The 26,342-nt window shown below is 39.4% G+C and overlaps 1 protein-coding gene across 3 annotated transcripts in view; it reads right to left on the reverse strand.

Annotated features, from left to right (window-relative positions):
• The window catches only part of GRM7 (glutamate metabotropic receptor 7), a 942,724-nt gene that overhangs the window by 294,594 nt on the left and 621,788 nt on the right, over positions 1–26,342 (reverse strand). For all 3 annotated transcript variants that reach the window (XR_006057020.2, XM_042235921.2, XM_042235922.2), the window contains exons 6-7: positions 16,566–16,766; positions 3,449–3,588 (exon numbers count right to left, since the gene is read on the reverse strand). Coding sequence is in view for 2 of the 3 variants with exons in the window: in XM_042235921.2 (XP_042091855.1) it covers positions 3,449–3,588; positions 16,566–16,766 (341 nt within the window). In the remaining variant the exon portion in view is untranslated. The remainder of the gene's footprint in view (positions 1–3,448; positions 3,589–16,565; positions 16,767–26,342) is intronic.

Raw genomic sequence — 26,342 nt, forward strand, 5'->3', positions numbered from 1 at the left:
TTTAATAACTATAGCCCAAAACTCTTTTCAGACTTACAGTCATTTCATTTTGGCCCTCATGGAATTGGAAAGACTCAGTCAGGGTTCTCAATTTTCCCCTTCTGTTCCAAGCGGTCTTCCTACTCTCTTGTTAGAGCACCCACAGGGTTCTTCAAGCTATAAACCTGGGATTCACTCTCAATTATTTTTCTCCAATCCCAGTATTACTCTTCGTTTACCTCCAGTACTAAATCCCAATTGTTATTCTTCCTGTAAGATATATATATATATATATATATGCAATTATAGCTGTATACGCATATATATATATATAGTACACATATAAATGTTTCCACTCATTTCATGTATCTCTGCTAGTACCACATTCTGTAAGCCAGTGGTTCTCCAAGTACTATCAGCATAGCACAGGTACTCCTTCCAAAGACAAATATTTGGGCCTCCTTGCACTCCCAGATGTCCTGAATCAGAATCCCTGGGAGTGGGCCCAGCAGATGTGTTTCTACAAGCCCTCCAAATGGGTTCCGTTGCACACTGAAGTAGAGAACCCCTTCACTAAGCCACCCTACTTTAGCTCGACAACTGCAGTGTAGTGTTCATTAGTCTTTCTACTCCCATGCTGGCCCTTCACTATTCATCACCTTCTCAGTAGACAAAGCAATATTTTATTCCTAATTCTGAGCCAGCCACTCCTTTTTTTAATATTTTGTCATGGTTTTTAAATGCACTCAGAGTAGAATCTTTAAAATATTTATCACGGTCTACAAGGGACGGCTCTGGCTCTTACCTACTGCCCTAACTTCTCTCATCCCTCCTCCCCATCCTCTCCCTTAGCTACACCATTGCTGTGTCTACTTCTGACCTGCTTCGTGGATCACTCATTCTCTCTCCGTCATCTGCTCCTCATCTGCAAGGCCTCTCTTCACCTCTCATTCTTTTTCCTGCCATGCCTCTTACCACACTTTGGAATTTTCACACTCATATCTCTTGTTTACCATGTAATGCTATTCAAGATCTTCAATTATGTACAAACAAGAACTATGTTTGTCTTGATTTCCATTATGCACCCGCTGCCTTGTACAATGCTGATTGCACGACAGGTACTTAAAAATACAAAAAAAAAAAAAAAAAAACCCACAAAAAAAACCCCACAAAGGCTTCTTGAATGGCTGATAAACACAATTTGTATTAAAATACAAACCAAAGAACACCCTTGAACAGATATAAGCAGAACCAGGTGGGACAATGTGCAAAGGAGGTAAATGGCCAATTATGGCTTGACCAACGCATCTCATGCACAATCCTCTCTTTTAAAAACCGTAACCCAAGGGGTACTGGCCCCAAGACGTCTATTCTGTGTTTTTTGCTCAAAAACCCATACTCAGTCATTTCCAAAGTGCCTCCTAAGATCTACACCAGTAAAGGCTAATGGCATAATTTCCAGGTTTGGAAGAGACATTAGAAGGACTTCCCTGGGACAGAGCCTGTAATGGTTCATTTTACGTGTCAGTCTGAATGGCTATGGGTGCCCTGGTATGTGGTTACACACAGCGAGAGTGCTCCTGGCTGAGATGCACATTTGAATTGTTAATTGATTCAAGCAGATTGTCCTCCCCAATGTGTGTGTGCCTTAAACAACCTGTTGAAGAGCTGAACAGAACTGAAAGCCTGAGCCTGAGAGAACCCTCTTTCTCTCTGTCTATCTTTGATCTGGGACATCGTCTTCTGCTGCCTTTGGACTCAGACTGGATCTTAAGCCATTGAGTCTTCTGGATCTCTGGCTTGGCAACTGCACATCTTTGGACCTCTCAGCATTTATGATAAATGTGAGCCAATTTCTACAACATATCTATTTATAACTGACCTATCCTGCAGCACTATCCTAGTGGTTGCTTCTCTGGGGAACTCATAGTAATACAGGGCTCCTAAGACAATCATGCATTATGTATATTACTATTTCAAAGTATATCTCTGGAACTAAGGAGCCCTACCTGATTCATAATCCCAATCCAATGTGCTTGTCCACAGTATCCCAGGTGAACATTATATGTGAGCTCAAGGCCACATCGAGGGATCTGCTGTAGAGCTTCTTGAAGTACAACCCCCCAGTCGATACATCTGAGAAAAAGAGGCCCTACAGCATCCCTACCATAGCCCTCAGGCTCCAGGACCCCAGCCACCAGGCTTGGGCCTGAACAGTTCACATTCTATCCCAGGAGGGGAGAAAGAGGAGCTGTACTGGGCCCGGCTAGGGTGGAAGGATCCTGGCCCAAGTGTTCGTTACTCCTCAGGAAGACAAGCATATTCGTTTAGACTAAACATTAATTTCAAATAGGGCATTGTAAGTATTACTAGAAGCACATTATTGAGAGTTGAACCCAGAATAGTAAGAAATTAAAACACAAATAAATAAAAAAAGAGGCTGAAGAGTTGTCAGTTAATACCTAGGCAGGCGTATTTCAAACTTCAGAAGAATAAAAATGCTAACCGGACAAGGCCACCCCATGACTATAGGAAAACAAGACAAAGCAAGGCCACTCAGCCATTATGTGTGAAACTAGATACACGGGACACTCTGCAACTACAAAAATATCTAGACATCTCCCTTTTCCAGTTCACATGAGGTCTGTTTCTTTGTTAGTGACCACTCTTGCCCAGCTCTTATCCTCCCATCTCCTAGTTCAAAATCACCATGACACCCAATCATTATATTGGTCTCTACCTCCTAAGAATGGCCCAACCCAAAACTGGTCCTTGCTTCCCAAAACCTCCTTAGAATTCCCAGCTCAATGAATCTCACCTGAATTCCTCCACCCTGAAGGAGAGAAGTGCTGGCAGGGGTCTGTTTTTCATGTAGTGAGGTAAATAAACCTTACTGTGTTTGACTACAAGTGAGTTCTTGATGGGCTGTGCCTGGTGGACTCTGACATAACCTTGCACAAAGAACTGGTTACTCACTCAAGGTCATGCTTTACAGAATGAAAGAGAGGTTATGGAAATTAACCAACACTGATATTACCCAGAGAACCTCAGTGTAAGTCAAAGTGACTCAGTAAAATGAATTAAAAGAAAAAAAAAAAATCTACGAGCAAATAAAGGAAGGGAGGAAGGAAGGAAGGAAAAACAATTTGAGCATGAGAAAGATCTCATGAAAGTATTGAAGTATTAGCTGGTACCTTGTTGGTTAAGCAACTCGAGCCTCAGTTTAAATGAGATGATTCACAGATTTGCCCAGTTCACAGTCAGGCACGAACTCCACACACATGCCCATCACCGCCATCATCATCAATGCTCTCACTGTTGTATTACTATGGTTATCAGTCCCTACTGATGCTCTTAACAAGCAGCAAGTGCACTTGCGGATACTCATAAACATATCTGCCTCATGGAGCATATTAAAAACCTGCTCACTCATTTCACAAGCAAAGGAAGAGGGATCAGCAAAACTCACATTGAGCTGCAGTTCATCTGTCCACTGTCCGATCAGTCGGTAGCCGGGGTTGGAGGTGTTTGTGGTCTGATACTGGAAGATGTCGTAACGCCCAGGGGCATCCCCATTCTTGTTAAACATGACTGGGGTGCCCGCGCTACCTGGGGAAGACAAGACAATGACAGATTTTATAGTTAAACAAGATTCCCACGATCTCTTGTGCCCTGGAGAATGGTCTGAAGACCTGGTGATGAGCAAGGTAGCCTAGAGGTAGCCCTGTTGTTTAATAGGTTCCCCCAACATGCTCCCTGAAACTCCTGGACAAGTCATTACTATGCTCTGTGAATGCTCAGTAGAGAAGGTGGGAAGAGAATTTGTTTCCCCCTTTGAACAGCTCAATTCTTTAATATCTTAAAGCATTTTATTCTACTTTGTCTTCTCTTGTAAGAAATAAAAATTAAATGTATTATTTTTCAGAGAAAATCTTAAGCTTTATTGTTGTTACTATTATTATTTTAGTTTTTACCAAACACTAAATTGTGCTCAATAAAGAATCAAGACATAATAAATATATTTTTAAAATGAAATACAAGAGAAGTGAAAAACAAGCTCAAAAATTCACTTAAATACACAGTTGAATACTGATTGCATTTAAAAGTATTTTTGGCTGATTATTTCTAATTGGCTTTAAACGATAAGCAGGCTGAAATGCTTAGCAGTTTGCCTGGTGAATGCTTAACAAACAATGGATTCCTTCTCAATTTTCTATTTGGGTCTTATTTAAAATGTCTATCTTGAGACTGAAAATAATTTTTGGAACAATTAGATAGTGAAGCCAATTTCAAAAGACTAATGCATTGTTTTGAAAGAATATATAACTTGAAAGTTGGATATGAGTGAAAAGTTCCTTAATATTAACCATATGGAACAAAAGGCAAACCATATACAGGTATAAAAGATGTGAATTTTAGTTACTAGCAACAGTTACAGAAGAATCACCAGAAGTTTATAACTGAGCACTATTTCTCTCATGATCTCTGAGAAATAGGAAAAATATCACTGGCTTCAGGGTATGTGACTACTGTCTGCTCTGCCTGTAAGTTAATACATGGTCCATATTTCTAACAGAAAACAGTGCTCTATTTCCTGCTGTTCAGAAGGAAGTTCATAGATCAATTACAGGCTGAAACAGAGTCACTGAGAACATTTTGCTATTTTTAGGGGGAGGGGCAAAGTAAATCTTAGGTAAAGAGATGAAGCACTTTCGATAATTCTCATTAAAAAATTTAAGATGTTGATGGTGGCAGAGCTTTCCATCTGGCTAGTAGACATTAGCTTCTACAGAACTTGGGCCAACATGGTATTTGAATTAATGACATGGATGAAAGAACTAAGGCGTGCTAACTGAAAAGGAGAGAGAATGCTTGATACTGTAAGAAAGGATGCCTTCTTCAGGAAGGGCTTCCCAGGTGGTGCAATGGTAAAGAATCCACCTGCCAATGAAGGAGATGTAAGAGACTTGGGTGCAATCTCTGAGTCAGGAAGATCCCCTGGCTTAGGAAATGGCAACCCACTGCAGTATTCTTGCCTGGAGAATCCCATGGACAGAGGAGCCTAGAAGACTATGGGACTGCAAAGAGTCGGACATGAATGAGCACACGCATGCGTACACACACACTTCAGGAAGCAAGCATGATGCTGAGAGTGATCCCACACAAACGATCAATCAACGCAACAATGAAGTTTAAAAAGGGGTCCAGAAAATAGGACAATATACTCGGTGACAAGAGGTATACATAACTGCAATCTGGGACTGACGATTACTCCTACTAGAGGAGATGCTCCAGCTTGTAGACAGGGTACAGAGGCAACTAGAAGGAACTCTACACTATCTGACAAGTGTCAGGCACAGACTTTTATGACACTTCTGCCTATTAAAAAAAAAAAAAAACACAGAGCTTGTGACAGGACATATAATGGTCCCCTAGGCAGGTCCAAGTTCTAACCCCTAGAACCTGTGAATGTCACCATACCTGGCAATGAGATCTTGCAGGTGTGATTACATGAAGGATCAGGAGATGGGAGGGATCAACCTAGATAATCTGGGTGGGCCCAGTCTAATCACAGTGGCCCTTATAAGTAAAGCAGCAGGAGTCAAAAGAGAAAGGAGGTGTGAGGATGAGACAAGAGGTTGGGAGGATGCAAGGAAGGACTCCTGAGTCCAGGAGAGCAGGTGGACTTTAGAAGCTAGAAAAACCAAAGGAGCAGATACTCAGAGCCTCTAAAAGGAACCAGCCCTGTCTTCACCATAAGTGAAGTTCAGTGGGACCTGTATCAGACTTCCAAACTACAGAACTGTAAGGCAATAAACATGTGCCATTTAAGCTGTTAATACCAAATATATGTCTTGAGTTTGAGCACACTCTGGGAGATGGTGAAGGACAGGGAAGCATGGCGTGCTGCGGAACATGGGGTCACAAAGAGCTGAACACGACTTAGAGACTGACTGGACAACTACAATCAAATATATGGTAGGTTTTTACTGGTAGCAATAGGAAACCAATATAGACCTGGAGGACACAGAACAATAAACTTCCTAACTTTACAGGTGAGGAAGGCTATTTTAGGTTCAGAGAGGGCAAGTCACTTGCCCCAGGTCCACTCAGCTCATTAAACTAGAAGAGTATACAACAACTGGCCTTGGACTCCACGAGACAGGCTGTAAATCCCAGGTCTAACACCTCCTATAAGTGTGACTTGAATCAAGTTATTCAGACTCCCTCTACTTCTTATTGTAAGTAATAACACTTTTGCCTACCAGGCTCCTGAGTCCATGGGATTCTCCAGGCAAGAATACTGGAGTGGGTTGCCATTTCCTTCTCCAGGGGATCTTCCCAACCCAGGGATTGAGCCTGGGTCTCCCACATTGGAGGCAGACGCTTTAACCTCTGAACCACCAGGGAAGCCCTCAAGAGGTGAGAGAGAATTAAATGTAATAATGTACAGAAGGTGCTTAATCTTATGCCCTAAATGCTCAGTAGATGGTCATTTTTAAAAAATAGCTTTCACTTTTATTATCATTTACTTTGCTGAAATGCATACAAACGTGACTAATAATCTTTCATGTGTGTATATGTGTGTGTGTGTGTGTGTGTGTGTGTGTGTGTGTGTGTGTGTATTTGGCTGCTCTGGGTCTTAGCTGTGGCACGGGAGATCTTCAATCTTTGCTGTGGTATGTGGAATCTTTTAGTTGCAGCCTGTGGGATCTAGTTCCCTGACCAGGGATTGAACCTGGGCCCCCTGTATTGGGAGCATGCAGTCTTAGCCACTGGACCACCAGGGAAGTCCTCCCAGACTAATCACTTTTCCCAATGCATCAAAGTTGTCTCTTCTAACTGGTATTTAGTGTAAATTTCTCCATTGGTGTAAACATTAAAAAAAAAAAATCTTCCAAACAGAAGGCTAGAATCCATTATGGGAATGGGCATTCCTCTATGAGTAACACTGATTTGGTCCCAATAACTTGAATCCGTGGCTGAATCTGTGTGTGGCCAAGGGCTCCATTTCAATGTGTTTCTTCTCTGCTTCACCTAGACACTATCCCCACAGTCCACAGAGGTACCCCCAATCTCTCTCTGTGTAGGAATCAATAGAAGTCTTTCTTATTATTTTTCAGAAAGACATTACCATTCAGATACAGCTCTTTTCTTTCACATTGGATACTAGGATTCATGTTGTACTTTGCTATAATTCTGCAGCTTCTACTCATTAAATAATAGGATGGGAGCTTTTCAGAGTCTGTGAGAGGACAGAGGAAGAATATCAGAGGCCTGGGGGTCCAAAGGATCTCAGCCTACCCAGTAAATATTCATGAGAAAGGTACAGACTGCCTCATCTCTCTCCCTCCTTACAATCCTTTTGAGGAGAAATGATTCTTGTAGTGCCCTTTCCATGCTCATTAAAGATCATTCTTAAAAAATATATAAGGCAGAAGAGCTGAATATGTTGCCTAAGTGATGTGTAATGTATGGTGTAGCTCTGACCTTTTTGATGGATTCTACAACGCAACTGGCTTTTTTTTTTTTTTTTTTGCAGTCCCCCCTCACCCTGCCCTCTCACACACAAAACTCTTTTTTAACATCACCCCTGACTTCTTGAAAGAGAAAAAAGGGGATTTGTGTTCAATGAAATCTGTATCAAAAAAAAAAGGATCAAATAATTTCAGAGGAAATTTATTTGATTAATAAATTATCAAAGGACACGGGAAACCCTGCAGGAATGTCTACCAGGTCTCAAGGCCAGAAAAGAAGTGTCCTAAGTAAAGGCAGCAGGGCCACTTGATCAGATGCGATGCTGAAAGGAGAGAAGGGGTGACAGAACACACGCAAGGAGGAAATCTTCCCAGAGGAGAGTGTCCGAGTGAAACTTTTTTTTTTTTTCCTGGATGGAGAATGATTTGGGATGTAGGCTGCTCCAATGACAAAACAGCCTTTTGGCATCAAAGCACTGACCTGGTAGGCTCTCTTCCCTTTTTGCCAACCCACACACAGGTTACAAGCATCACTACAAACAAAGCTAGTGGAGGTGATGGAATTCCAGTTGATCTTTTTCAAATCCTGAAAGATGATGCTGTGAAAGTGCTGCACTCAATATGTCAGCAAATTTGGGAAACTCAGCAGTGGCCACAGGAATGGAAAAGGTCAGTTTTCATTCCAATCCCAAAGAAAGGCAATGCCAAAGGATGCTCAAACTACCGCACAATTGCACTCATCTCACACGCTAGTAAAGTAATGCTCAAAAGTCTCCAAGCCAGGCTTCAGCAGTACATGAGCCATGAACTTCAGATGTTCTAGCTGGTTTTAGAAAAGGCAGAGGAACTAGAGATCAAATTGCCAACATCCGCTGGATCATTGAAAAAGCAAGAGAGTTCCAGAAAAACAACGACTTCTGGTTTATGAACTATGCCAAAGCCTTTGACTGTGTGGATCACAAGAAACTGTGGAAAATTTTGAAAGAGATGGGAATACCAGACCACCTGACTGCCTCTTGAGAAATCTGTATACAGGTCAGGAAGCAACAGTTAGAACTGGACATGGAACAATAGACTGGTTCCAGATAGGAAAAGGAGTATGTCAAGGCTGCATATTGTCACCCTGCTTATTTAACTTCTATGCAGAGTACATCATGAGAAACACTGGACTGGAAGAAGCACAAGCTGGAATCAAGATTGCTGGGAGAAATATCAATAACCTCAGATATGCAGATGACACCACCCTTATGGCAGAAAGCGAAGAGGAACTAAAAAGCCTCTTGATGAAAGTGAAAGAGGAGAGTGAAAAAGTTGGCTTAAAGCTCAACATCCAGAAAACTAAGATCATGGCATCTGGTCCCATCACTTCATGGGAAATAGATGGGGAAACAGTGGAAACAGTGTCAGACTTTATTTTTTGGGCTACAGAATCACTGCTGATGGTGACTACAGCCATGAAAGTAAAAGAAGCTTACTCCTTGGAAGGAAAGTGATGACCAACCTAGATAGTATATTCAAAAGCAGAGACATTACTTTGCCAACAAAGGTCCGTCTAGTCAAGGCTATGGTTTTTCCAGTGGTCATATATGGATGTGAAAGTTGGACTGTGAAGAAAGCTGAGTGCTGAAGAATTGATGCTTTTGAACTGTGGTGTTGGAGAAGGCTCTTGAGAGTCCCTTGGACTGCAAGGAGATCCAACCAGTCCATTCTAAAGGAGATCAACCCTGGGGGTTTTTTGGAAGGAATGATGCTAAAGCTGAAACTCCAGTACTTTGGCCACCTCATGTGAAGAATTGACTCATTGGAAAAGACTCTGATGCTGGGAGAGATTGAGGGCAGGAGGAGAAGAGAACGGCAGAGGATGAGATGGCTGGATGGCATCACGGACTCGATGGACATGAATCTGAGTGAACTCCAGGAGTTGGTCATGGACAGGGAGGCCTGGCATGCTGCAATTCATGGGGTCTAGAAGAGTCGGACACGACTGAGCGACTGAACTGAACACAGGTTTCAGAAACATAGCACTGATTTCTGTTTGTTACCCTTTACTGCTCAAAAAACCATCCTAACAGGGAGTGCTGAGAAAAGGACAACCTGTATTTTGCAATTTGGGCATGGCTAGGCACAAAAAGGGCGTCTCTGGGGGCTTCCCCTGTGGCTCAGTGGTAAAGAGATCATCTGCCAGCACAGGTGAGACAGTTTCGACCCCTGATCCCAGAGGATCACACTTGCTCTGGAGCAACTAAGCCTGTGCACCACAACTACTGAGCCTGTGCTCTAGAGCCCAGGAGCTGCAACCAAAGGTGCCACAGAGAGAAGCCCGTGCGCCACAGTGGAGAGCAGTCCCCGCTCACTGCAACTAGAGCATGGCCTGCCCGGCAGCAAAGATCCAGCACAGCCAAAAACAAAGAAATAAAATTATTTTATAAAAAAGAAAGAAGAGAAAAAAAGGGTCTCTCTGTTTCACTCACATCAGCTGGAGAACCTTGAAAGTCACATGGTTAAGGGCTGATGCTGAGTGTCAGATGTAACCTCAGCCGGAGCCATGAAAGGAACACTCACATGCAGCCTGTTTCTTAGCTTCTTGGCTTCCTCCTAACTTGCTAGCTGTGTTTGTAACACAGAAGTCACAAAAGAACCATGCAACGGCCCTATGACATTTTATGGCTTAAAATTCACAGACTGCAACTTCTGCATTAGACACAAGCTCACTCAGATTCAAGGAGAGGGGACACAGATTTCACCCTTGATGAAGGAAAGGTAATTACATATTCAAGAAGACAAGAGATGCATCATCATTACAAAATTTACCACAACCCAGTTTGTTTTCTGGAAAGTAATAACTAACTCTAGGTACAGACATGCTTTAGATTAAATACTTTGCAATAGAGCAATTATCTACGATCGTGTACCCATGAGAATAAATTTGGTAAATTTACAAATACTGACATCTGGTTGGATGAGCAGACGTTGCGATAACTAAAATTTAGGCTCAGGTCATTGCATTCATGAGAGATGCAAGAAAGACGGCTAGAAGTCATAAAGACAAAATTAGCCATCTTTTCTGTTGGTACACAAGAGGAGGTTAAGTGCTTGGTGAAGATGTAGCAATACTTTAGAGCATTTTATTATCACTTCCTAAATTGATGTTCCTGTAAATGTAAAGGTTGAGGTTGTTAAACTGTACTGCAACAAAACTCTCAGGGGTATGAAAAATTCTGTACTGAAGTAACAGAAGAGCACAATTAAGCTTACTATGATCAAGAAACATCAATATTTTTCTAAAATATGCAAAACAGAAGTGACATTTTTCACACACACAAAAACCTTAACTTATAGGTCTGTCTCTGTCATTTGCTAGCTGTGAAGTGTTGGACAAATATTTTCTCCTCCCTAGAATCTGATTTTTTTGTCTGAAAGTCAGGACACTGAATGAGTGAAAAAGTCAAATTTCTTTTCACCCTAATTGCTCACTTAAAGTGATATGAAAGCCACTTAACTAAATCTAACAGTTTTTTTTTTTTTTTTTCTGCTTTATACAACAGTTGCGCCCTGCCATTAACAAATGTCACATGGCTCTGGAAGTCTCCTGCCGGTTCATGTGGCAGAAAGAATTTCCTCAGAGAAAGGAGATTACGTTGACATCAGTATGATTACAATGACAACAGAGAAAGGGAACACATTGGCCCTGCCTGTGGTCTCCCACAGTCTGTGTTCCAAGCTGGAATCTCAGGAACAAGCCCTTTTTCTCAAACGCTTAATAAAAGTCAAGAAAGCAGGCCATGGAGTTGGGAACCCGAGGTAACAATAACAGCATCATCACTACAAAACCACGTGGCTTTAAACACCAAGATTCTTAGTTTCTCTATAAATTAGTTTATCTGTTGAAAAAAAAAAAAGAAGGAAAATAACCATACCTAAGCCATCTGGGGTTATTAATATTAAAGAATCCAGTATACAAAAAAGTACTTAGAACAGTTTCTAGCACATAGTATTTATTTGGGACACAGACCCTGAGTTCCAGTCAGTAACGCAGCAATTCTGGCTCATCAGTGAATAAGACCATCTTAACTAAATGAGTCTACAAGCCCTCTATGGAAGAAGAATCAGACGAGAATCACCAAAAATATTCTCAAAATGACCTATTTTTTTGTTACTGGCCTCTGAATGGTGATGTTTATCTATGGACCAGAACGCAAAGCCCAGCAAATGACCCCAGGATATATGATGAAATTTATATGTACCTGGTTCTGGGAAAATTATATATTTTAGGAGATTCTGTATGATAAGCAAGAAAACTACAAAAAGAAGGTGATTTGTAGTTGAACTATTTTTCTGGTTGTATTCAGTCAATTTTGTCTCCATCTCAGCTTGGAAACTGTTGGTTCCCAAACTGGATATGATTTTTCTTCACCCTGATGCTAAGTAACTTCTGAATGATTAATCCAATATTGTGGGTTTAAATGGGTTATTATTTAAAAGAAGCAAGAAGATTTTTTAAGCCATAATTATCTAAACCAGGAAATTAACATTGCTATCATGCTATTTAAAACTAATCCACAGATGTTCTTAAAATAACTGTTCCATTCATATCTTTTTTTTTTTGGTTTAAGATCAATGTTTCCACATAGCATTTAATAGTAATTTATCCTAAATTCCTTTCAGTCTGGAACAGTTCATCCATTTGTCTTTCTCTTGACCTGGACACTTTTGAAGAGTATGAGCCAGTTATGTTGTAAAATACCCTTCAATTTGGATGTCTGATATTCCTTCATGATTAAATGGAGGTTATATATTTTTGGCAACAAGACCTCAGAACTGATGCTGGAACCTTCTCAGGGTATCTTTTAAAATTAATTTATTTTTGTTAAAGTATAGTTGATTTACAATGTTGTGTTAGTTTCAGGTATACAACAAAGAGACTCAGATTTATATACATAGCTTTTTCCCCATATAGATAATTACAAAATACTTAGCTTCCTGTGCTATAGTAAGTTATTGTTTATTATCTATTTTATATATAGTAATATGTGTATATTAGTCCCAAATTCCTAATTTATCCCCTCCATCACCTTTCCGCTTCAGAAACCATAAGTCTGTTTTCAAAGTCTGTCTCTGTTTTATAAATAAGTTCGTTTGTATCATTTTTTTTCAAATTCCACATACAAGTGATATCATATGATATTTGTCTTTCTCTGTCTAATCTGCTTCTCCTTATATAATAATCCCTAGGTCTATCCATGTTGCTGCACATGGAATGGTTGCATTTTTACAGCTGAGTAATATTCCATTGTACTTATCAATATATCTACCATGTCTTCTTTATCCATTCACCTGCTGATGGGCATTTACATTGCTTCCCTGTCTTAGCTACTCTAAACAGTGCTGCAGTAAACGTTTGTGTGCATGTATCTTTTCAAATTATGGTTTATTCTGGATACATGCCCAGGGGTGGGATTGATGGATCATATATTATAATAGCACAATTTTTAGTTTTTTAAGGAACTTTCATACTGTTCTCCATACTAACTGCACCAATTTACATTCCCACCAACAGTGTAGGAGGATTCTGTTTTCCCAAAAACTCTCTAGCATTTATTACTTGTAGACTTTTTGATAATGATCATTCTGACTAGTGTGAAGTGGTACTCATTGAAGGTTTTTTTTTTTTAAGAGCTGTGCTCTGAAAAACTGCATAATTATTATTATTATTTTACATCATGTGCATTGGATTTATTTATTTATTTATTTTTGTTTTGTTTTTTATTTTTTTAATTTTAAAATCTTTAATTCTTACAGGCGTTCCCAAACATGAACCCCCCCACCTCCCTCCCCATAACATCTCTCTGGGTCATCCCCATGCACCAGCCGCAAGCATGCTGTATCCTGCGTCAGACATAGACTGGCGATTCAATTCTTACATGATAGTATCCATGTTAGAATGCCATTCTCCCAAATCATCCCACCCTCTCCCTCTGAGTCCAAAAGTCCGTTATACACATCTGTGTCTTTTTTCCTGTCTTGCATACAGGGTCGTCATTGCCATCTTTCTAAATTCCATATATATGTGTTAGTATACTGTATTGGTGTTTTTCTTTCTGGCTTACTTCACTCTGTATAATCGGCTCCAGTTTCATCCATCTCATCAGAACTGATTCAAATGAATTCTTTTTAACGGCTGAGTAATACTCCATGATTTACATATCTCTAACGATTAGAAGTATGTGACACTGTTAAGTCTCATTATTGGTGACATTAACCTAGATGACTTGGTTAAGTACTGTGTTCCAGGTTTTTCTACTTCAAAGTTGCTCTTTTCCCCTTTGTAATTAACATGTTCCATGATGAATGATACTTTGAAGCTAGGTAAATATCTTATTTCTCATCTAACTGTAGCCCCAGAATTTTAGCATCCATTGGTGATTCTTACCTGAAGCAATTATGACTGAGGTCTTTGGCGAATTTCGTATCTATCCTCCCATCATGTTGTCCCTTCTCCCACATTATGTGTTCAATTATTTATTTCTGTGAGCGTGAACTCATTGATATTTATTATATTATATCAGTTAAATCCATTATTGGTTTAGAATTAGCTGGTGGGATCTTCTTCAAGCTGGTTCCTTTGCCCCTTGGACATGGTCCCATCAATTTTTGAGCACTTTCTTACTTTGTGGCACAACACAGTTTCAAGCTCATCTTCTACTTGCCCTGCTCTGGCCCCTGAATTAAGAGTTCCCCTAGAGATCCCTAGCTCTATTTCATTGGAGAATGGTATTTATAAATAAGATGTGAATGAAGGTGCAGTTATTTCTATCAGGATGTCATCACTCCTAGGCACTCTCAGTGCACAGAACTAGACAGTAGAGGTTTGTATGCGTACAGACGTAACCTTACCCAATTCTGTATCTCTCCAGCTGTGTGCATATACTGCATGTTGGTATAGTCAACACAGTGTTACTTTAATTTTCTCCCATCCTTACTAGTCATTTCTCTCCCTGACAATGAGAGACCTGATGCTCTTTATCTGCAGTATCTTTTATTAAATCTCTCACTTCTCTTATGGACATAAATAAGCCTCAGAATTGTGGGAAAAAAACATACCAACTTCTAGCTACTGTGCGCCATCTGTGTACAACTCTTCATATCTTCAGACTGACAGTGTACAGTGAAATACTGTCTTCAAAAATTACTTGCATTCTTTTTTTTTCCTCACTCCCTGCAGTACGGTTACATTATTCATATGCAATATATTAGGTTTATTACTGTATGAAATTTTGCATTATCCCATGTAGAGATTACTTTTTTAATCAAGATATAATTGACATTCAAGATGGTTAATTTTATGTGTCAGCTTGACTGCAGAAGCCCTGACACTGGCAAAACTTGATTTCTGTGTCTATATGAGGCTGTTCCAGGAAGAATGGTTAAAGTGAATAAAGAACTGGTGAATTGCGGAACAGAATGAAGCAGGTGACCCTCCCCGGTGTGGGCTGGCACCACCCAATCCCTAGAAAGTATGAAAAGAACCAAAGGCAGAAGAAGGGCAAATTCACTCTCTCTGCTTGAGCAGACACCCATCCTCTCCTGCCTTCAGACACTGGTCTCCAAGTTCTCTGGCTTTCAGAAGCAGATCAGAACTTATACCACTGACCCTCTGACCCCAAGGCCTGTGCACTTGGACTAAAGCATTCCACTGGTGCTCTGGTTCTTCAGCTTATAGGTGGCAGGTCGTGGGGGCATGTCAGTCTCCAAAACTGTGTCAGCCAATGCTCATAATAAATCTCCTATTATATTCCCCACTCATCTCTACTCATTTATTTTAGGTAACCTATTAATTTCTGGGCTTCCCTGGTGGCTCAGAGGGTAAAGCGTCTGCCTGCAATGCAGGAGACCTGGGTTTGATCCCTGGGTCAGAAGATCCCCTGGAGAAGGAAATGGCAACCCATTCCAGTACGCTTGCCTGGAAAATCCCATGGATAGAAAAGCCTGGTAGACTACAGTCCATGGGATCACAAAGAGTAGGACACGACGGAGCGACTTCACTTTCTTTCTTTATTAATTTCTACCGAAGTATTATCCTTGAGAAATAAGTTTCTAATATGAGATTTTGGTGTTACAGAAAATCATAATCATTATTTCAATTAACTTGAGTACCTAGAGCAACTGGCCCTTCCTTTTCCTCTTATTCACTCCCATTCCTACTGATGTTCACCAAGGAAAAAGTTGGCAAAAAAAACAAAAACAAAAACTTCTGTTTTAAGAAAAAGAGGGTAAACCATGAAAGTGAGTCACATAGTCATGTCTGACTCTTATCAACCCCATGGACTGTAGCCTTACAGGCTCCTCTGTCTGTGGGGATTCTCCAGGCAAGAATACTGGAGTGGGTTACCATTCCTTTCTCCAGGGGATCTTCCTGATTCAGGGATCGAACCTGGGTCTCCCACATTGCAGTCTGACTCTCTACCCTCTGAGCCACCAGGACAGCCCCAGGTAAACTATAACCCTCCCAAATTTATTTATTCATTTGCTCACTCACTGCTAAATAATACATTTAGCATTTATACAATCATTTGAAATGATATAATTCATATACTCAAGAGTAAACTGTAATCTGACTACTTAACCGATGAAAGCAAAATATCAGCACTTAGGATTCCAAGACACTGGAATAGAGATGTTTAAATATGTTTAATGAGCGCAAGCAAAATATATCACATGATCAAGATATTAGAATTTTGAAATATTTGTTTAAAAATATACTGGATGATTATGACAAATTTCTGTCTTGCCAAAATACTTAGATGCCACCAAGTTATGTATCACCCAGAGTTATATTATTGGATGTTCTGGTTATCTGGTTTACTACATGTCAGCATATTAGAATATTGGTAAGTATATAAGAGCATTAAAATCATACTTGCCATAATGTGACTTCTTAGATTCATAAGGTACTTTGGTATCAATGCTTCACTGTCATTAGGAGCAATTGTCAGTTTAACATGTAATACTTTAGACACTAGAGTTTCATGGCATTCTCTAGATGTTGTTTTTCTAAAACATAAACTCCCCATGTCGGTCTGAGGGGGATAAAAAAACACGGAGACTCACCATTGAAATTCACATTGCGGATATACTTCAACAACTTCTTGCCCCCAGCCTGCTCCATCTCTGGACAGACACCCCGGTAGTCAGCACAGAGATCCTTGTTCATGTGGTGAAGGGCGTGAGCCATCGCATACACTGCGTCAATCACAAACTGAACTTTACCCTCCTGCTCATAGTTGGAGTCTTTCCCAATTCTCTCCTGTCCTGCACATGGAAACAAGAAACACACACAAACATTGGTGTGGAGGAGAATGTTTCAGTTTGCATTTACTTTCAACTCTGCTTAAAGAAAGCAATGCTTTGAGGAATGCAGTCCTGCAGGCCACATATCTACATTTGGCTACCGTGTTTGGTTGCTTTGATGGTTTTGGGTATTTGACTTTGGAGTTCATTACTGGATATTTGTTCATTACTGGAGTTCATTTCTGATATATTTGATAGATCTCAGAAGCAGCACTTCTAATGATCACAATCACAACCTTTGTAATAGGCCAACATTCTTTCCAAAATACAATGGTCCCAGAGAGTCAAGGGATTAATGGGATTAGAAGCTGGGCCACCACATTCAAATCTTCAAAGCTCACTTATTCTAGAAGGGGAGGGACCAAAAAAAAGTAACAGAACACTAACTAAATACCACCCCTGAAATCACTACCTTCTTCTATATACCTGCCCTTCCTCCTATGTTGTCTGTCTCAGGTTTTGGTATTAGTGGCAACTCAGATGCTCAGGCTGGAAACCCTGATGTCTTTTTTTTTTAATTCTCTCTTGTCTCTCAGTCCACCCTCCTACATACATATATCTAACGAATAGCCAAAATCTCTTAAAAAGTGAACAGTTTTGGCCACACTACAAATGTCCCATTTATGCTTCCTCATCTCCAATCAGGACACAATGCCAGGTATTCCTCTTCATTCCCTCACTCTTCCATGTTCATATTTCCAAACCACAGAGCTAATCACTTCACCCTCATGCTCAGAATTCTCAATGGTTCTTCACTGCCTGCAAAATGAAATCCAAATACTCTCCCTTGACAATGGAGGATATTCATCACTTTGTTCCTCTCTGCTTAGTAACAGTAAGAACCAGCAGTGATTAAGTGCCCTCCACTGTGCTGAAAGCTTTATATACATGATTTTTTAAAAAATTTTATCCTCACTTTGTGACTTAAATATCATTAGTCCTCATTATACAGATGGGAAAGCTGAGCCTCACAGAAATGAAACCACCTTTCCAAGGTCATGTATGGAGCTTACCAGAACCCAGAAGCAACATTTCTCAGACTTCATTGGCCTCATCCTTACCTCACCCTCTTCCTATAATTCACACACACACACACACACACACACACACACACACACACACACACACATTTTGGGAAGATTCCCTGAAGGAGGGTGCGGCAACCTACCCCAGTATTCTTGCCTGGAGAATCCCATGGACAGAGGAGGCTGGTGGGCCACAGTCCATAGGGTTGCAGAGTTTGACACGACTGAAGCAACTTAGCATGCAGGCAGGCACACATATATATTTTGCTCCAGACGTATGGCTATTTTTCCTGTAAACATCAACTTTAATGTTATCTTTGCTCAAGCTCTTTGCTTTGCCAGAAATGTCCCTCCTTGCTTTTGCTCATCATAACTTAATTCTCACTCCATGGCACAGTACAATTGTTGCTTATACTTAGCTTCTTGATCACAAATATCTTCATAAATTGTTTCAAATCTTTATAATCAAATTAATAGTATCACTGCATTTTAATGCTCTACCAGACTTTCCTTTCCTTTTCACACCCATCACATTCCTAGCACTGAACACAGAATTTATATCTGATAGATTCTAAACAACACTTGTATTCAATTAGTCATTTGTTGCTGCTGCTGCTGCTGCCAAGTCGCTTCAGTCATGTCTGACTCTGTGAGACCCCAGAGATGGCAGCCCATCAGGCTCCCCCATCCCTGGGATTCTCCAGGTAAGTCATTTGTTAAGGACATGATAATACCAGGAACTCTCTTTAGATCTCCCGAACCTCTACCACAAGTAGTTAACCACAGACTGAGTTTCACTTTCACAGCAGCACTGCCCAGACTATTTCCAATGCTACATTTGTGTAGGAATGAAACAACAGGGATTCTATAATTGCAGTCCATTTCCCTACAAAACAGAGTGCTCCCCACAGCCACTGTGTTCAACATTACTTGATTTCTTTACTGAGAGATTGTTTCAGAGTATTTAACATAAAGTGTAATTTCCAAGGAGAAAGTTCAGAATTTCCCCAAATTATGTGAATTCGTGTTTTTCCTTTACAGAGCACACATTCGCATCTCAAATGGCAGACACTTCTGTGTCTCATACGTATACCATTCAAGTACCAATCAGCCTTGTGCTCACTGCTCTTCCCCGGGTCTAGACCTTTGCAGTGTGTTTAGAGCAGGAATCTGTTTTGGAGAAGATAAAATCTGTCATGAATCCACACTGCTACCTTCAATTCAAATTCTGGACCACAGGCTTTTTACTTATCTTCACACTCTTACACCTCTGCCTTTTTTTTTTTTTTTTTTAGTTTTTTATTTTTTAAATTTTAAAATCTTTAATTCTTACATGCGTTCCCAAACATGAACCCCCCTCCCACCTCCCTCCCCATAACATCTCTCTGGGTCATCCCCGTGCACCAGCCCCAAGCATGCTGCATCCTGCGTCAGACATAGACTGGCGATTCAATTCTTACATGATAGTATACATGTTAGAATGTCATTCTCCCAAATCATCCCACCCTCTCCCTCTCCCTCTGAGTCCAAAAGTCCGTTATACACATCTGTGTCTCTTTCCCTGTCTTGCATACAAATCCTGGTTCTTAATAACACCATTACAGCTATTTATTTCCTCAATTCTGTAATAAACAGGTAACATTCTTGGAATAATAATCATGCTAACCAACAGTCTAAAAATGTAGTGCAATGAACAGCCTTGGGAAAATGTGTTTCTCAGTTCTTATCTGAATATTTTGTTCATTTAGTCTGAGAAAGGCAATTGCTGTGCTCAAGTTTTTTGCTAAATATTGGCAAATTCCCCTCTAATGGGGTTGCACTAATTTGCTCTCCCACTAGCAAAGAGTGAGAGTTCATTTCCGAATAACTTGACAACTGAGCATATCCTCAGACTTGGATTTCCATCATATAGGTGAGAAATGCTGTAACAGTATATTTTTATTTGCATTTTTCTTCCTACAGGGGAGGTTGAATATATTTGCATATAGTTCAAAGCTATTGTATTTATTTTATGCTATATGTTTTAATTAAAAGTTAGTCATTTTCTTCTGTTTTAAAAAATAGTTTTATTAATAAAGTATATCCTTTCTTTCAGATTAAGTTGCAAATATTTTTCCTAGTTTGTCATTTTTCTTTTACTCACTTTAGGTATTTTCTGCATAAAATTATATTAGATAAAAACACTTTTTCTTAAAAAAATCAATTTACTTTTTTATTACTGCCACTGGATTTTCAATCATAGCTAGAAAAAATGCCCCACTCCCAGAGTATAGGGTGCTTTTTATCCATGCTTTTTTCTAGCACTTATATAATTTTATTTTTTAAACTTAGATGTTTCATCCACCTGGAATATATTCTGGTGTGCAATGTGAAGAATTAAAAATTTATCTTTTTTCATATAACTAGTTATTGTAACATACATCAGTTCAACTTTTCTCACTGATATGAATTACATCCTTTATTATATACTGTTTCCATGTGTAATTAGATATATTTCTGGATTTTTAACATTTATTTCACTGTTTGACTTGTTTATTCATGAGCCAGCACTACAGTTTCAGCTATAAAGTCTTTATAATGTATTTTAATAACTGGTAGATTTAACCTCTCTCTTACTAAAATTATTATTCCTTCCCCTCCTCAAATGTTCTGGTAGTTTTTGTTTATGTACTCAAATGAGTTTGACTAACTACTTATCTATCTTGAGAAGAGAAAAAAAAATGGTATTACATTTACTGGGTTTACATTGTACTTATATATGCTCTAGCACTTAGCTAGAACAAAAGTCTCCGCAAAGGTGAGAATGCCCATTTGTGACTTTCCATTTGCTCATCTATTTTTGTTTCCTTTAATGGTGTTTCAAAATTTTTCTCACATGAGTTTTGAGTGTTTTGTGGAAAGTTAGCATTTGGTATTTTACTTAGTTTTGCAATTATAAATATGGCTTTCTTTCCTAAGTACTTCCACTGGTTTATGGTTGCATTCAAAAAATTTATTCTTTGTTTTGTTGTGGTTGTTTATTATTTTCCAACTTTCTGTCATGAAAAAATTTAAATGTAGAGCAAGGATGAAAGAATTTTACAGTGAACTCACTAGGTTCTCACATTAACATTTTACTATACTTACGGTTATAAGGCAATTCATTTTCTAATATTACTTTTATAACCTGCTACTTTACAAATTTCTCTTATTTTTTATAGCACTTAAAAAGGCAATCTTGAAGGTGTTATGACCATTATAAAATATACATCATGAAACGGGTTCAGACTAGTAATTCAAGACAGCAGTTTTTCAACTACTTTTATAAAGACATTCATATCAGATGGAATGCCTTGAAAAATAACTGCAATATTTTAAATGATGAAATACTTTATTATGTGTGAAACATTATAGGCTTTATCCCTCTTTTGAACAGTCACCAGAGAGATATATTAGCTTATTAAAGGCTGTGAGAAAAAAGTGTACATTTGTCTTTGGGGCCACTAAGACTTGAAAAATGTAGCCTCATAATGAAACTGTGTACAGCCCCTGTGTCCTTATCTTAAGTAAAATGCTAACTGAAGAGTTAATGTTTGGAAAATGTGAAGATGTAGAAACAAAGAATTGCTGTTGGCTGGAGAACTGGTAAGAACCTAGACTATAAATTTGCCACATAACAGAATCACGGAACTCCCAGTTACCCAAAAGATATTGACAAAGGCCTGACACATAGTCCTAAGCTGTTTTTATGGGAAGCAGAGCCCCTCCAGGTGAAAACTGCAAGTACATAGACCCTAGACAGTCGAAACCAGAAGAATGAGGATGCTTGAAACTCCACCTTGATGCCAACCAGTCGGAGGATGGTCCTCCAGCTGACCACGCCCTGTTTCTTGAACACTATGAAACTCCTCACGATCCCCTCACATGGTCTTGAGGGCATTGGCCCGCTGTGGCCCCCTCTGCCTGGCAAAGCAATAAAAGCTACTCTTTTCTACTTCGTCCAAAACTCTGTCTCTGCATTTCTGTTCAGTATCAGTGATCAGGGGCTGAGTTTCGGCAACAACATCAAGTTCATTAACAACAACAAAAGGCTAACTTTATTTCCCCTACTGTGGTAAATGCAACCACGCACCAAGTTCAGAGTCTCTGGTTATTCATCCACCACCCTACCCCTCCTCCCCTAACTGAGATCTGGTCTCTTCTGGTGCCGGCGGCCACTGCAAGAGGACGGGCTTCTGGATCTTTCCTGAGCCTCACTGACTCAATCCTCATTTATCTAAGACCACTCAATTTCCTCCTCCGCAAGCACTAATTTAGGAACAGGCAAGGGTTACAATTCTACATTATGAGATGTAAGAAAAGAGTTTATTGGTTCCACATATAAAATAAGAAAAATGAACTTATTTGCAAAGCAAAAATCAACCCATAGACACAGATAACAAATTTATGGTTACCAAAGGGGAAAGTCAGGTGGGGGTAAATGAGGAGCTTGGGATTAAGTGACACACATTACTGTATATAAAATAGGTAAACAACAGGGACCTACTGTAGAGCACAATTATGTGTATATAACTGAATTGCCTGCTGTATACCTGAAAATAACACAAAACTGTAAATCAACTATATGTCAATAAAAATGTTAAGTATACAGGGGAATTCCTGAGAAAGTTCATTTGCTCTCAAAGAGAGATGGAACTCAATTGTATCAAATGTTTCACACACCCCCAACACATACACACATACAGGCACGCACATACATGCACACAGACATTCTGCAATTACTCTAGTCATTGTGTGGTCCTGAGCCAATTACCCAGCATACAAATAACAGTAGAATAAAAATGGGGTAATGATGTGAAAATACCACTGAGCTGTGAGTTAGCCAAGCCAAGAAATACCGTACATTTTTTTTTCTAAGTGACACATTCAATAGCTTATCTATTTAACTAAAAAGCTTGATACTCAATGTTTCCCAGGCTTTTCTGAACACTGCACTTCTTATTCATGTACCATTTTATAACATCTCAAGGGACAAGCATACGTATGCTTTCTCCCCAACAAAAGTGCAAAGAAGGGTAGCTTCAAGAAATATTTTTAACAATGTAGATTAAAATAGAAAAAAAAGAAAGCATTTTCAATCAGTTCACAGTTAATACCTCATTCTTTCAGGCTTTCTGATGGACTGAAATGTCGTTATATTCTTTTCTTGAATGAAGTTCATCCTTTCATCACATTTCCCAAGAAAGGGTTTGAGGTTTAGATAAAATGAGGAGAACTCTAAAGCATTATTTTTTTTTTATTTCCCCAGCATCCAAATAAGATTTCCTTTTAAAGTCTCCTGATTTTCTGACGTATTTTTATTTTTACCCAAACAGTCCAGTATTTATCTTTAAATGCACACTCCTGTAAGCTTTTGTTGAATAAACTGTCAGCTGCTCTACACAAACTCTCTTACAACCAGAATTTTCAGAGTTTGTTTTGCTAGCGAGATCTTCTCTCTTTGAAAGACCTGTTTATCTTGCCGATTTTAATATACTGTTTTCTCAGAATATATATATATGCCTTAGGTAATCTGTAAGAGCAAACTATTAGGGAGAAAAAAAGAATAGAAAAGGTAAGACGTTATGGATCTGAAATTATTAATAGAAACAATCCCATTGCAAAATTAAACTAAAAGAAAGAGGGGTTTGGGCTTAAGCAGGAAACAAACCAAAGACACTTGCCAGTGTGAACTGAGAACCCTACCAAAAGGCAGATATGAACAACTGGCCGAGTGTTTATCCTATGTTTCTAGGGGATTCATAAATTATAATTTTTATTTTGATTTCACATATTAATGGCAGTTATTTGCATCAGGAAGATCTCTTGGAAGTAGACATGTTCCTGCAGACTGTACTTCTAAACCCTGCACTGTGTTTTATTTCATTTTATTTTATTGACCGTAAAGCCACAAACTTAAACATTTCTTGAGGCTAAAGTCCTGAGTGATACTGTATATAATTAACTAAAATACTAATGCTTGGGTAGTTTGCAAATGACAAGTGCTTTAACAAAAACAGGAAAAGGATATGTCACAGAGAGAGTCGGGGCATATTCAAGTGGTGACAGGACTGCCAGATGCCGGGTACAGAGGATGTAGGGAAAGCAGGGTGGATATCCTGGAGCACTAGAAAATGTTGCAGGTTCTCAAAATACTACAGGCAAGCCTTATGAAAATGCTACTGTCCTCCCTCCCATAATTTAAAAATATGTAAATAACTGCCTCAGAGAGATTGTTTTTTTCTCTCATGGGTACAGAGTTCTCTTTATAAGATGAATGTCAATGGTAAAATAAAACTCTTTTATGCAAATTTCTTTTGTGGCTTTTTTGTTTTAACAGTGACTGCTTCCCGCCCCCATTCGTAGAATCTGGTAACAAATCATGCCAAGAAACACCAGTAGAAGAAAAGTCAGAAGTTCTGGATTGAGACCAAAGGCCTTCACTGTCACTGTGCATCTGTTTGAAGCTGAGGCTAAGACCTGAATGAGTCAAGCAACTTGTGCAAAGAACAATGGTGGTTTTTGTCATAGTGCAAGAGGCAGCCTGCACTTACTGTGCTCTTCCTGGTCAACAGCTCTGTGCTAAGCACTTGTCACAGTTTCATGCTAAAACTTCCCAGTGCTTTCATGGGTACCATTTCCTGTCCCTCTGTTACTTCATTTAGAGACCGTTCACTAAATGGTTCTGTCCATAGCTGCACGTGGAAAAGCAATGAGGCTGGAGCTTTCCCTTTGTTTATTTCTATTTCCAACTTGAGTTTAGAGCCACAGATAATCTCAAAGTTCATGCTAGCCCTGAGTTGCACATCCTCATACTCCAATGAATGTTTCACGTGAGTTTCCTGAAAGGAGAAAATGGACAGTTTGTCAACCACCATCATAGTTTCTCCTGACCTTTTCTTGAGTGGAAAAGTTAATGCCCAGAGAAATTGCCAAAAAGCTGGCAGAGGAACAGCAACAAAAGAACACAATAAAATAACCGATCCTCTACCTTGGAGGACTAAATTGTGACTCAAACCACTAACATTATCATGTTCTGCAGGGAGCTCAGTGAGTACCCTGCTATAGATGCAAAAACAACTCTAGCAAAAGAATAATAGAAGGTCTGACCGCAAACCTTCATTTCTTACCATTTTCCATGGAGGATGCTTCCCAGAAGACCACTTAATTGGTATAGCTGGGTTTTTCTCTACACTTCCATTTTTTATTTCAAGATGGGTGCAGGCAATGATATATGCAGTGAGTCAACATGTTTTAGCAGGGGTAGGTTTTATCCAAGGCATACAAGGCACCAAGTTGGAAGGAACTATAGTTCAGACCCAAGTTTCACACACCCCAATGTGTAGAAGGTATTCTGAGAGGCTCAACCAAGGACTTGACTTTCAAGAAAAGTCTGTTGTAGGTTCTGCCAGCCAATTGAGCACAGGGAAGAACAGTGCTCCTGAAACTCACACAAGAAACCTTGATATACCAGACTAGAAGATGGGGCTTCCTAAAGTGCACAGATTCAGTTTCCGCTTCTCACCTAGATTTCCTCTCTCACCTAGATTTCTGATTTCTTAGGCTAAATTTCTCTCTATACAGGGTAGGCTGCTTCTTCTACACAAATAGTATGTTTATTGGTAAAGCAATCTTCTTGCAATGACTACAATAGTAAGAAAAAGACACCCATATAGATGCCTTGTCTCCTAACTGACCCCTCAGCAGGAACCCCTTCATTAATAACATTCTACTTCTCTGAAATTTTGTTTGTGCCATTCCAAGGATTATATTTAGGTTGCAATTTTAGAATAGTCAATTTATTAGAAATTTGTTTAAAAAGGTAAAGTACTGAGTCTCTACTATCATCACCAATAGCTACTAAAACCCTGAGGTGGCAGGCTGATGAGAACTTTAGAGACAACAGGTCAGGGGGATGATACTGGAACTATTGCTAATCTTTCCCTTTCTTCTTGTCCTCTTCCTTCTCTTCCACCATCCTCTTTCTTTGTTTGTTTTAGAAATGAAAAGTTATTTGCCTTAATCTAGACAATGACATTGTATATGTGAGTCTGCATGAGAGTATACAAAAAAACAAATTTTCAGAGTAAAAATTAAACATCAATTTAGCTTCTTTGCCCCCAGTATTTGTTCCTCCCTAAACAGAAATATTTTCATTTCTGATCTTAACATTTCACAAAATTAAAGGCAGATATCTGTCTTTGGATATGAGGCAATAGTTAACGTACTGTACCAACTGGAAAATGTTCTGTCAAATCAGTACACAGATTCCCACACAAAGAAAGGGGAAAAAGGGAGGGGGAAGTAGGGAGGAAAGAGAGAAAGGAGGGAGGGAGAAAAAGTATGAAAGAAAGAAAGAGGAAATAAAAAGAAAAGGAGAGGAGAGGAAAATAAAGAGAAAGAAAGAATAGCATGAACCCTGACCAAGCTTTTGGATGTATTAACTAATTTACAGGAAGTACAGAAAATCAACCTGCAAGTCAACATTGCAGAA

Source organism: Ovis aries, chromosome 19 (assembly GCF_016772045.2).
Source record: "Ovis aries strain OAR_USU_Benz2616 breed Rambouillet chromosome 19, ARS-UI_Ramb_v3.0, whole genome shotgun sequence".
Lineage (NCBI taxonomy): Eukaryota > Metazoa > Chordata > Mammalia > Artiodactyla > Bovidae > Ovis > Ovis aries.